At 38.0% G+C, this 13,233-nt stretch overlaps 1 protein-coding gene across 6 annotated transcripts in view; it reads left to right on the forward strand.

Moving 5' to 3' along the window:
* slc43a1b (solute carrier family 43 member 1b) overlaps positions 1-11,735 on the forward strand; it is a 37,312-nt gene extending 25,577 nt beyond the window's left edge. Inside the window, exons 8-16 of one of the 6 annotated variants that reach the window (XR_005708908.1) lie at positions 342-488; positions 705-740; positions 946-1,078; positions 1,432-1,561; positions 1,726-1,799; positions 2,691-2,803; positions 3,443-3,580; positions 3,710-3,836; positions 9,811-9,909. Coding sequence is in view for 3 of the 6 variants with exons in the window: in XM_040145420.1 (XP_040001354.1) it covers positions 342-488; positions 705-740; positions 946-1,078; positions 1,432-1,561; positions 1,726-1,799; positions 9,811-9,934; positions 10,039-10,263 (869 nt within the window). In the remaining 3 variants the exon portion in view is untranslated. Of the gene's footprint in view, positions 1-341; positions 489-704; positions 741-945; positions 1,079-1,431; positions 1,562-1,725; positions 1,800-2,690; positions 2,804-3,442; positions 3,581-3,709; positions 3,837-4,115; positions 4,379-4,890; positions 4,966-9,810; positions 9,935-10,038 lie in introns of those variants that run through there. The other 5 variants (XR_005708910.1, XR_005708909.1, XM_040145420.1 and 2 more) reach the window with 5 other exon arrangements.
* Positions 11,736-13,233: the final 1,498 nt, after the last annotated feature.

The following is a 13,233-nucleotide window of genomic DNA, read 5'->3' on the forward strand; positions in this document are numbered from 1 at the left end:
TGAATCAGTAATCTTCATGAACCTCTAAAGTTTTTCATTGTAATAATTTAACACAATCTCTAGTTCATTTGAAGGTTAGCCACACAATAAATGAAAAATAAAAGAAACTTTACAAACTGTTTTTTACAGTGCAATCTGGGAGCTTTCCATGGAGCTGAATTTCCAATTAACTGTAATAATTTGGCTGAAATGAGTCCCTAGAAACTGTGTGACTTTAGGATAGAGTAGTTCAGTACAACTCCTACTCTAGGAGTAGTAGAGTAGGAGAACTAAAGGCTGCTTTCACACATTCTCTCTGTCTCTGTCTCTCTCTCTTGCTCTCTCTCTCTATCCTTCTTCAGGCTCAGTGCCACTCTGTCAATCTGTGTGCTCTCCCATCTTCCTGTGGAGTGTCATCACCATGGCAATGACCCAGCTGAGGCTGATCTTCTTCATGGGTGCCATGAACAAGATGTTGGAGTTTCTGGTCACCCACGGTGACCCCAACCGTAAGAATAATGACTTACACGATTTTTTTTAGTTCTATTTTTGTTTTCTGTGAACAAAGCAACGATAAGAGCACTGGATATCAACACTGTCAAGTTTGACTGATTGATGAGCACTGATGTTGCCACTAATGTTGTGTACTACATTCAAACAATTCATTAAAATTTGGGTTAAATTAGCTGTGGGGATCCCTGACCTGCAGTTGTTCTCTCTTTCAGCCTCAGAAGAGCTGCAGAGGGAGGTAGAGGAACAAGGTAAGAGTCAAGATGCTCGGTAGGCTCGGTTTTACATGTGACTACTACTCACTGGGACTCGACTCATGAATCCTGGATACCGCCCTGGCAATAATTATGTGGAGGCAGGAAAATTAAATTATCTATGTGACATCTATCTGTCTCCTACTTACTTCTCTCCAGTTGTTTCTACTGACTTCCCTCTATCTCTGCATGTCCTCCGCAGTTGGTTTCTACTCATCTATATTCGGCACAATGCAGCTGCTGTGTCTACTGACGTGTCCTTTGATTGGTTACATCATGGACTGGAGAATGAAGGAGTGTGAAGAGGAAATTGCAAACACACAAACAGAGAAGAGGTATTAAGAAGGTTCAGTGACTTCTCTTTAAGTTTAGGTGTTGTGTTGCTACATTTAACTTTGCTGTACAGCAGACAGCAAGCCTGATGCTGACTGTGTAGGTTGGGCTTGGAAGGTTACAGATAGGATCTTAAAGCTAAATCCTCACATGCAATATGTACATTAAAAGAGTGATTGGTTGCTGTCCATAGCGTTCCTGAAGAGAGTCAATCATTGACTACACTGTAAAAGATGAGGAACAAAATCCAGTCCTTGTGATAACAGTGTCATACTCCCACATCTTGGACTCTGTAACATCCACACCTCTTCCTTAGCAGTATGCCTCTTTGACGTCTGACATTTGTCCCTTTCAGCCAGTCAGATCCCCCAAAGAGAGACAGAAAGACCCAGAAACTGACAAATGCCATGAGAGCTTTCATCTCCACCAACCTCCTATTGGTCACCTTTGGCATAATTTCCTTGATTGACAACCTGCCCCTACAGGTTAGAAATTTACTTTACAGGAATACAAAGCTCAAATTTTCCATTTCTGTGAACACAGTATTTAGACCAATGCATGTGAAATTGCAGACACAAAGAAACACAAAGTGACACGTTTGATGGCCATTTGTAAATCTGTGTCTGTGTGTTTTGTCTTTATTTCTCAGGTGGTCTCATTTGTTCTGCATACTATAGTGAGAGGATTTATCCACTCCTGCTGTGGAGGCCTCTATGCTGCTGTGTGAGTTCTACCACTGACAAGCTGCATTAATCAATATTTTTAAATTAACAACAGATCAGAAATGACTATGCGTTATGTGAAAAGTGTCATTTGTAGTGAGAGACCCACAGAGAATTATCACCTGACTTTGTACTTCCTCTCAGCTCCACTGAGCTTTTTAGTGTCTTTCAGCTCATTGTTTTGGTTTTATGGCCCGCAACTACTGTTTAAGTTTATCCTAAGCACTCTCATCAACAGCGTTTCCGGCAGCAGTACCCTACTGTACACTACCTTCCCCGTACAAAACAACAGACATACAAAGTTAGAGACTAGCCAATGAACATTGCGGAGCATTTAGGTGCTAAATAGCCAGATATTTCTCTCAGGAGTTGGTGGAAACCAAAACAGAGTTAAAAACAAAGTAATTATTGGACTTATTCATCAGATGGTCAGAAGTATGACTCCAAATGAATGCTAATGTTGGTCTGGGTCTGCTAGATATGTAAATAGACAACTGTTTGCTGACATGTTTACAATAACTACTTTAAAGTTTATAATATGTCAGTGTTATGTTTACAGCTTGTTGTACTACATACTTTTGTGTATGTAAAAGGTCTGCTCCTGAAGTGCCTGAAATGTCTCGTTTGTATTCCAGCTTTTCCTCTGTAACTTGCCTACGTCGCTATGTAAAATTCACATAATGCCAACCTACCAGCTAGTTTGTCATGGGAAGAGTTTGTTTAGTTTTAGCCTGTCACCATGTCAAGAAGACAAAGTTTTGGGGTTTTTTTTTTTTCCAGCGTGAACGCAAATTCCCCTTTGTATGGATTTCCAACGGAAGAAGCAGGGAAGAATTAGTGGTTAAAATGAACCCCAACCTTTTTTTTTTGTGTTCCCTTCATTTTACCGGAGACTGCTTCCTGAAGCAGGCACAGTTCGATGCTGGATTTTTGCAACGGTTTCTCCTGAGAGATGGGGCAGTCCCCCCTTTGTTGGGCCAATCTGAAAATTCAGGATCACAACCTGTAAGTAGGCTATATTAGGTGTGAATTTGTTATGTTAAAACAAACAAGGTAGCTACTACTTCAAGTGCGGAGTTGCTGGTTTTAGCTAACCTGTACACCAAGTGCTTAGCTGTAGGGCCTTGGTTAACTTGCTAGCTAATGTTGTTGTGTTGAAATGGTTTTTTGCTCATAATTTGTGGGCTCACTTTTACCTAAAATTGTGTAGAAATATGCAGATTGAGTTTCAATCTCAAGATCTTGAACTGTGTTCTAGTGTTGAGGTGGATTTAGGATTACAAACTGTAATATCATGACCACAACCCGTTTTAAGCCTCGGCTAACCTGCTGGCTACGTTGATAACATCCCAGGTATTTTTCTACCTCCTCTGAGCCACTGTTCTCATTTCATAGCAATGCCAACAAAAGGTCAGCTAGACCGTTCCCAGGAAAAGATCACAAACTTAGATATACAACATGCCTTTTAGTTAAAGCTTTGTTACGTGAAGGCCATTAACTATAACCAACAGTGTAACCGCTCCCTAGTTAGACAGCCATGGTTGTATTTATGTGATAAAAGGGTATTGTGTGGGTGTGTGTACATGTTTACATGCATATATGTATTATGATATAATACATATACATTTTTGGTCCTTTTTTTAGCAACTCCTGCCTTCTACAAGCCAGAGAAGGTGCTGGCAAATGAGAAAATCCTAAAGGACATTGCAAAACTCAGCCCCATCTACCAAACTTCATCTTTGGAGGCTTTCCACAGTGCCATCCTTCATTTTGCTCCTAAAAGTATTGGTTTTCCATTTCTTGGAATGTTGTGCAAGTAATTTAATTAATGGTTGTTTACTACTTGTGAACACGTGTACAGTTTCTGCAGTTTATTTACATGTTTGATTTTGCTCTTTACTGTACTTCAAGACTCTATCTGACTGCCCTACACTACAATGAAAAAGTATCAACTACAAGCAACAACATCTGATGGAGACACTCTCTTCAAAGTGCACTTCCAAAAGGCCAGCAATGGAGAATGCAGAGCCGACATTGTGTAAGTGTTACATTCCTTTGTTTTTCACCCAAGAACTTCAGTATGTAATGTATTTACTACTACTTTACTATCTACTATTGCAACTCAGTTTCTTAACTCTTTCAAAACACAATAAAGGCAAAAAACATAAATATACTTGAGAAAAATTATAATTATATAAAGTGTAACATGCCTTTATTATGAAAATTTGAAACACAATTCCAGTCATTGTATTGTGAATCATACTGTACATTAAAATGAAAAAATGTAAAGAAAGCCTTTGTGTGTCATTTTTCACAGGGTATGTGGATCATTCTAAAGTCTCCGCTTGGTGTCTTGGTTCAACGAAGGGGGGGCGGTTTGAACTTGCATATGTGCCTATATATTATTTATAATCATATTTTTATTATGTATGAGTCATTCCATGAAACCTCAAGTTTGGGTCCCCAACATTTAGAGGGGAAAAATTAGGCAGTACAAAACTGACTGAAGACACTATTCATGGGTACTTATTATCCTGAGGTAAAATAAAATTAAATAATAAAATTACATTTTTTATATTTTCAACTGTTTTCTGTTAAACTATAGTTAAACTATACTTTTCTCATCCCCGTTCTGACCATTTCTCACATTCATGTGCAGGTAACACTCCATAAATATTGCACAAGTCTCAAAACATCTTTGGTTAAAATATTTCTGTACCAAAAACTGTACTGTTTAAGTGTCATCACTAAGAGGAAATAACATAATTTAAGAGTTTTAAGAGGACAAATTGAAATGCTGGTGAGTTTGGATTTTCTTTTAGAACATTTTTTTTTTTTTTTTTTTAATTTAGCTGCATGCTAAGTGTGATGTTAGCTTTGACCACAGAGACAATTGTGGCCATATTACTTTGAATCTTGCCATCCTGTCACTTTCTACCCCATCATAGGCTTTAGTGTGACTGGGTGGAATCAGTGTGATGGATGTCAAAGTTTCTCATATTAAATGACTGTGAAAACATTCAGATGTCCATCAATTCCACCCTCCCCTCTCCCTGCATCAAACTAGTAAGAGGTTTTCTTTGTGTTAATAGGACATTGTTGGAATACGGCTCCACTAAGTGCAGCTGAGAGACAGGGCATTGTCATGTCGTGATGCTGACCTAAAAGTGAGTGATGTTCCCAAAAAATCATATCACAATCTTTTTTACACACAATCATGATCCACAATCTGAAGTGTGATCTTTTTTCCCAATTTTGAAATGTAATGTTTTAAATATCCAGACTCAAACCAGCTTATGGACTTATCTATTAACACCATTTAAAACATAATATTGTGTTTAAGATGCTAGGGGATCATACCGCGCACCTAAAGTGTGCATCAGTGTCTTAAATCCTACATTGTCCACAGCTTTGAACAGTACCATATCCTTAGCTAGATAGTCACTTCTTTCCATCGTTTGCTGCATTTGTCCTATTTTTAAACTGTTCCAATGCATCGGTCAATGATAACTTGTGTTTTGAGACCTCATGAGATACAGATGAGTGTGATTGTGAGTGAAACACTCTCAGCATGTTCCTTCGGAATATTCCTTTTAAGGTGGTTGAATAGATTAGCTATGGAAGTGCTAACTGTTGCCCAACAAAGTTTACAGATACCTTTGAGAAATATCTGGGTGTGTACAGCCAAACCATTGTCACACTACTGATGTTGAGTCCTTTTTTGACATCGGCTCCTCAAACACCATGCTGCTAGCTCACGTTGAATTGTTTTTCAAATGTGTTGTGCATGAAAGAGACCCTATGATAGAGACTCATAATATTTGGCCAATCAGCACAGCCATCTTGTAGGCAATTATTGTGCTAGTTTGTGAACGCAGCTACCCTAATATAGCAGCGTGCCCAGCTATATTAGGGTAGATTGAGTGTAAATGTCATAATATGTCACAAAGATGATTCACTTGAAAAGTAGATTGTGGACGTCTTCAAGATCACGAAATAAAATCGTGAGATTATTACATCGCCAGATCGCTGACCCTGAAAACGAGGCAGAAACACGTAGAGTGAGAAACAGAGATCGAGACGAGATGTAAAGCAAAAGACTAAGAAGGATAGATGATCTAAGTGAACAAGGAAAACCTCAGCTACACAAAAAGTGGAGGGAGCAAAAGAGGACAAGGAAAGAGAACACAGAGGCCTTACAGAGCTCCCTCAATTTCGATTTCAAACTATGGACCTTGTGAATGTCAAATTTTATTTCATTTTAGACATGATCAGTGTTTGTGATCTTCCAAAACTACAGTATTTGCACCCCATATGCATTAAACTGTGATCAAGTGAGCCACCTCTTGATCACAGTTTACTAAACCATGGTCTAGTCACTATGACCTCTACTACTATTACAGCTACTGCGGATACAAATACTACCGCTAGTATTACTACAACTGTGACTACTAAAACCACCTAGGAGTCCTTAATATAGCCTAATTTTTTGAGCAACTGTTCTTAAAATAAAAAAGGTTACTTGTCATTTTATATTATTAATTAATGTTTGAATTTCTCCAAAATTTTGGCAAAGGATTCTAGCATTTAATGAACATTATAACATAAAATTGTGCAGCCTTTCAATTTGTCCTTTGTATCCTGTCACAATGTTTCAATCTGTCATAGTATTCATGCTATGTATTACAAAATTTTAGAATGTAGAATGTACAGAAAATTCTACATTTGGTTATGATCAAAAATCTTAAAATTCAAAGTCCAATCTGAACAGTTTCCATGGAATGAGCTGTGTCTCTTTTCTGGGGTTCTAGACCTGCCTCTGCTTCACTAGCTGCTGGCTCCCTCTTACCACTGTCACACTACTGCACTCACACTCACCTGCACTATTTATGCTCTCACATACCAATACATATTATAACATTGTCCATCCTGTGTATACTGTATATATCTGCCCTATAGTGTATACACCTTATTCATATCCAGCTCTTTACTCTGTGTATAATGTCTACTACTAGCAATACTCCTAAATTGATATTTGCAATTATACTTATACCTGCAATGGCAATAAAGTTGAATCTAATCTCATCTTTTATAGTATTTTTCAGTAACTTAACTGAGAGACCTGCACAAGAATTCCAATCGTCCACTTGTACCTGAGCAAATGGCAAATTAAGTCTTGAATCTTGTTATCATGGACAACAGATGGGTGATGTTATTATCAGATGTTTGGACTAAACAGTACAGCACTGCATAGTGCCACTATTGATGACTGATGACAATAATGCTTTACAGTATTTGTAAAATGTTTCATGTGAATTCATTCATATAATATAGACAGTCTCTGCTGATGAAAGCTTGGCTATATACTCAAAGACAATCATGTTCTGAATTTGGGGCATTGTTTAACTATATTTTAGTGTGTGTTAGTACAGGCAGTAAAGAGTGAGTGTAAGCAAAATAAGACATTTCTCCATTTCACAGTCAAAATTTATTACGTTGCAGATTACAATACAAATTATACAATATTCACTACAGTATTGTAAAAGGACATCAAATAGATCATCTGTAGCTTTGACAAACATTTCAAAACATACATATGGCAATAACTGACAAGTAAAAACTTCCCAAGCAAACATATCCAAATTCCTCTGTAAAACATGGACACATTACAGTTCTCTAAGTTGCTACTGATACTTTAGTTACTGGCCAGTTTTTCAACCACATAACCGAATTACTTTAAGTCTGTTGTTTCATTTCGTACTTACCACCCCTAAATCCTGGTCATTACAGTAAGTATAAAAAGTGGTTAAATACTGTGCTGCATGCATATGCTAAAACGTTACCCCTGTAGCTCCTCATAACAAATATATTCTACTTCACTAGGCTCAGCAGGTCTCATTTCACCAATGCACCTGTAAAGACAAACGTAAAACTGAGTGTATGTTTACAGCTTAGAGAGTTTATGCAGAAATACTGACCTACGTTATGTGACAGAGATATATAAATATGGAGGAAAACATCACGAAAAACTGTCATGCTGAAGTTTTTATTGTGGTGATGTTTACGGTAGAAGCGCAGATAGACTCGATTATAGTTGTACACTCTCAACAAAACACCTGCGGGTTCTGCGGAGCAAAGCTGACCGGAGACACAGTGGGCAGTGCCTGCTCGGGCCTGTGGGAACCTACCAATCAGACTAGACTGGGCTTTTGGGGAGGAGGGGCCTTAAAGTGACAGGAGCTAAAACGGAGCGTTTCAGACAGAGGGTAAAAAGGTGCTGCAGCAATATACAGTATGACAAACATTATGTCATGCCACGAAACGATTTGGGCACCCCCGGTGAATTTATGTGAAAATCTGTGAATAGCCAAGCAAGTAAACGATTAAGTGACCCTTAAAGATGACACATTTCTTTTACATTTGAAGCAAAGTTATTTTTTATTTTTCCATTGTTCACTGTTTCAAAAATAACAAGAAGAGAAAAAGCCCCAAAACAAAAGTTTGGGCACCCTACATGTTCAGTACTTAGTAACCCCCTTTGGTAAGTATCACAGCTTGTAGAGGCTTTTTGTAGCAGCTAAGAGTCTTTCAGCTCTTGTTTGGGGGATTTTCATTTCATTTCATTCTTCTATGCAAAGGGCTTCTAGTTTTGAGTTTCTTGGGCCGTCTTGCACACACTGCTCTTTTGAGGTCTACGCACAGATTTTCAATGATGTTTAGGTCAGGGGACTGCAAAGGCCATGGTAAAACCTACAGCTTGCACCTCTTCAGGTAGTCCATTGTGGATTTTGAGGTGTGTTTAGGATCATTATCCTGGTATAGAAGCTATCCTCTTTTTATCTTCAGCTTTTTTACATTTAGTGTAATTTTTGCCTCAAGAATTTGCTGGTATTTAATTAAATCCATTCTACCCTCTACCGGTGAAATGTTCCCTGTTCCACTGGCTGTAACAGGAGCCCAAAGCACAATCAATCCACCCCCATGCTCTACAGTTGGAGAGGAGTTCTTTTCCTGAAATTCTGCTCCCTTTTTTTCTCCAAAAATACCTTTTATTCATTGCAGCTAAAAAGTTCTATTTTAACTTTTTCCTTTAACAGGAATTGTTTCCAAAATTCATCAGACTTGTTTAAATTTTCCTTTGCAAACTTCTAATGCTGAACTTTGTGGTGAGGATGCAGGAAAGGTTTTCTTCTAATGACTCTTCCATGAAGGACATATTTCTGCAGATGTTGCTGCACAGTAGACCAGTGCACCACCCATCCAGAATATGTTAAATCTCACTGATGGTCTTTTGCAGTCACGGGGATTGATTTGCCGTTCTAGCAATCTTACATTACACAATTACATTGAACTGAGGAAAAGGCTACCTGAAAACACTTTGCTAACTTCTTACAGCCTTTTCTTGCTTTGTAGGCATCAATTAATTTAATTTTCAGAGTGCTAGTCAGCTGGTTAGAGGAGCCCATGGCTGCTGGTTGTTGGGACAAGGTTTGAGGAGTCAGAGTATTTATAAAGCTTTAAATATTTTCCATCACCTGGCCTTTCCTAACAACAAATGTAAACAAGCCATAGCCCTAACAAGCCAATTAAGGTTTATGACCTAGGTAAAATTTATCTGAGAACTCAAATCTCTTACTTTTGTATGGTGCTCCTTTCCTTTTTTCACTCTTGTACGAAACAAAAATAATACATTAATCTTGCTTAAAATGTTGAAAAAAAAGGTTCAGATATCTGTACAAACTGTGCTGTAGTGTGCAACATTGCAGTCAACTTCCCGGTGGTTGGGGATAAAGTGCACCTAAGAAAAGAATCTTGCTTGGAGTGCCAACTAGTGATGACTACATGCTCTTTCCACACACTGTGCAGCACCAGTTTGGGTTTGGTCAAATACCTCTTGATCATCCTATTATACTGGCTTATGTATATATTATATATATTTGACCGCAAATTAAGACAGTGATTGCAGTAAAAGACATTATTTGTCTCTCTTTCTTTCTCCCATCCCTCTATAGGTATCCAGCAAACCACTTTGGGACATTAACAGGCATGCAGTCAATGATCAGTGCTGCTTTCGCCTTGCTCCAACAGCCTCTGTTCATACTGATGGTGGGACACCTCCATGGAGATCCTTACTGGGTAGAAAGAACACACACACACAAGCATAAGTGCAGAATCAAAGAGAAGTCAAGGATATGCAAATACATACAACACATGCACTGACATGTCTCTTCTTACAACAGATCAATTTGGGCCTTCTCATCTTCTCCCTGGCTGGCTTCCTGTTGCCGGGATATCTATTCTATCACCGTAGAAACCTGATCAGGGCAAAGGCAGCACATGATAGGCTGGCTGTCAGCCAAGAAAAAGAGAAAGCCCCTCTAACCCAATCAGCTAGTGGAACTGAAAAGAGCCAAGCCAATGGGCATGCAGCTAATGGATACACACCAAATGGGCATACTGTTTAAAATTATTGACAGTAGTGAAATGATCCATTTATTTTACATTTTTTGTAATTACTGTTTAGTAGTTTATGAATATAGAATAGAAGTTACGTTTGTAACCCTAATGTCAGGCTTCTCATTTCACTAGACTCCATCATGTAGTCATTTAAAAATTACATGTAAAGGTGGCTCAGTTAGCATTGTGGCTTCGCAACACGAAGCCCTCAGGTTTTAATCTCAGCTCTGTTCCTTTCTGTGTGCAATTACATGCTGTTTCCCTGTTTATGGGAGTTTTCTTTCTCCACTAACACCTTAAATGACCTATAAGTGAGAATATGTGTACATGTGATGGACGTGAACTTGGTACGGTTCCAGTCCCCAAATACTAGACCCTAGAAATAAGTGACAAACATAAAAATTCAAGGACCATACCTGTGTTTCTACATGTTTTATCTTATTTACTATTAACCACATACAGTAGCTGTACCTGAGTATTTCCAGCAATTCTTCACAGCATAACTTCACTTCTTAGATTATTGAATGAGCTTGAAACTTTGCGTGCATTAAGTAATCCATCATAGTAAACGGTAAAAAGCCAATAGCAAGACAATTTAAACATGTTTTTAAAATAATAATTTATGGTTTATTACTGCTGTATGATTACAGGGTATTGTCTGGCAACAGCATTACAAATAACCCCTCAGTGGGCATTGTAGTTTGACATTTCGAGAAATACTACTTGTTACCTTAATGAGATTTAGATGAAAAAATGTATACCACTCACATCTGTGTATTAATTTGTATGTAGCTGATGAGCTTATCTTAGCATAAAAACTGAAAGTACGAGAGCACAACTAGCCTGGCTCTTTCCAAAATTTCAAAAGTCCTACCGAGTCACCTACCAACACCTTTAAGGCTCACAAATTAACATTAGTTCTCATTAGAAATGTGAAAACAAAAAGATTTGGTTCTCGGGGGAATCAGTATACTATATCTGACCTAATAAATGACATTACCACTATCCAGGGTGTTCACTGTCCTTGAGATAAAATTGAATGTTCATTTTGGTAACTCAAGCAAATGAAAGGAGGATGAGTGGGAGGAATTTTCTTTTCCCTTTGTTGCAGTTAACCCTAACTTTGTGAGTTTGGTTGACTTTAATGTGTTTCCATCTATCATGGTAAAAATTAGATTTAATGTAGTACTATGATTGCAACTGCTATGGTAAAATAATTTAACAGGGATATATTTATTTAAGTCCCTTGTTCTTGACAACATCATACAATGACAATGTAAATGGGTCACTCGTAGTGATATACGTACAATGAATTATCACTTGAATCTGCAACTCTTCTCCACTTTACAGAGCTTTACAGTGAACTTCAGCTCATTGTTTAGCTATCAGCCCACAATTTTACTGCTTTGGTTCACTCTCACCGCTCTCATAGCAGCAGTCATTTTCAGAGAAAATCCAGTCCACTACGTGCTCAGCAGCAAACAACAGACACACAGTTACATAGCTGGTGAACATAGTGGAGCATTTAGCAACTAAAAAGCCAGATATTTCCCTCAGGAGCTGGTAGAGACCAAAACGGCTGGATGTGTAAATCAACTGTTTGCTAGCAAGTTCAACATATCAAATAAAAAATATGTAAGTGTTGTGTCCAAGGTTCCACTGGTTCCGCTGCCCCCAAACAGGCAATAGCAACAGAAAAGAAAGAAAAAACAGTAATTGCAGGTTTAAATTCTAAACTGGTGCCAAAAAGTTCTTGTACAAGGCCACTGAATGTAATTTGACACAATCTATTAAACTGTTGACTTGTGGTGTTTTCATTCACTGGAGAATATCAGCTCATAAAACTGAGAACTAGTTAGGCATAAAGTGCTTTATGACATGTTTCTGTGACCAGAAGAAAGTTTCTTCGAAATAAAAAAAAAAAAAATGTTAACATCTGCTTCCCTGGCTAAAGCACATATAACCTCCACCCAAAGCAGAAAATGAAGCAAATGCTTACTGAGGGAGCTACATTTTGCAAACTTTCTCCATTATTTAAAACTGTAAGCTTGTTTCTCTTTGCACTTCGACTTAATTCATAGCATTACAACGAAGCAGCCTTTACATGTGCTACTTGTCATATTGTCAGTTTAAGGGTGTCACAACAACACATCTTTAGCAGTTTTTTACATTGCCAGTCATGTAGCAACAAACTTTCTCTTAGTATATCTGTGATATTTGAATTTGATGCTGTAAATGTGACTTATTAAAAAGTTGACTTTAAAATAAATTTTACCTTTTTAAAGTTTGTCTCCAGAACTCAGCATTAGTTTATCTTATTTATTAATGTTCCAAGTGCATCATATTTTCTCTTTCAATTTGCTAAGATTGTAAATCTTGTTGGTGGTGGTATTTCTTTGGTGGGCATGACATCACAATCTACGAATATTTTAGCCAATCACGGCTCTGTGGCACAAATGGGCCGATGTGAAACAGTTTGAGACACATTAGCTTACGGTTTTCGGTTCTTCAGTTTCACATTCATTTCTGCTGCTGTACGAAGGTAACTGTACTTGCTTGAGGTTCTTGAAGATATTTTACCTCTCATCTTTCGGTTGAGAGGTACAGCACTTAGAAACTCATGGGGAGGTGATCCCTGTCATTAAAATAGCTAATTCCCTTCAAAGAAAATGCCACAAAAAACAGTAAAAGACATACAGTATGTCGACTGTGTGATTGCACGATCGAAATATTCACCAAAGCTTGCCATTTTCAGCATTTAGGTTGGTAGCTCAGAGGTTGTAGTTGTTTCCCATAACGAATGGGATTTGGAAAAAGTGGGGGGGACTGACCTCTCAATTACCAAGTATTGTTCATTTTTTATGTTTGTTTTGCAAAAATCTGGTGTAGTCCCACTGAAATCCGCTTGGCGAAGTTTACTCACGTGATGTGGGCAAAAACAGGAGGGGACAGGAAATAGCTTGGGTAGGGTTTTAAAC

Source organism: Xiphias gladius, chromosome 15, assembly GCF_016859285.1.
Source record: "Xiphias gladius isolate SHS-SW01 ecotype Sanya breed wild chromosome 15, ASM1685928v1, whole genome shotgun sequence".
Lineage (NCBI taxonomy): Eukaryota > Metazoa > Chordata > Actinopteri > Istiophoriformes > Xiphiidae > Xiphias > Xiphias gladius.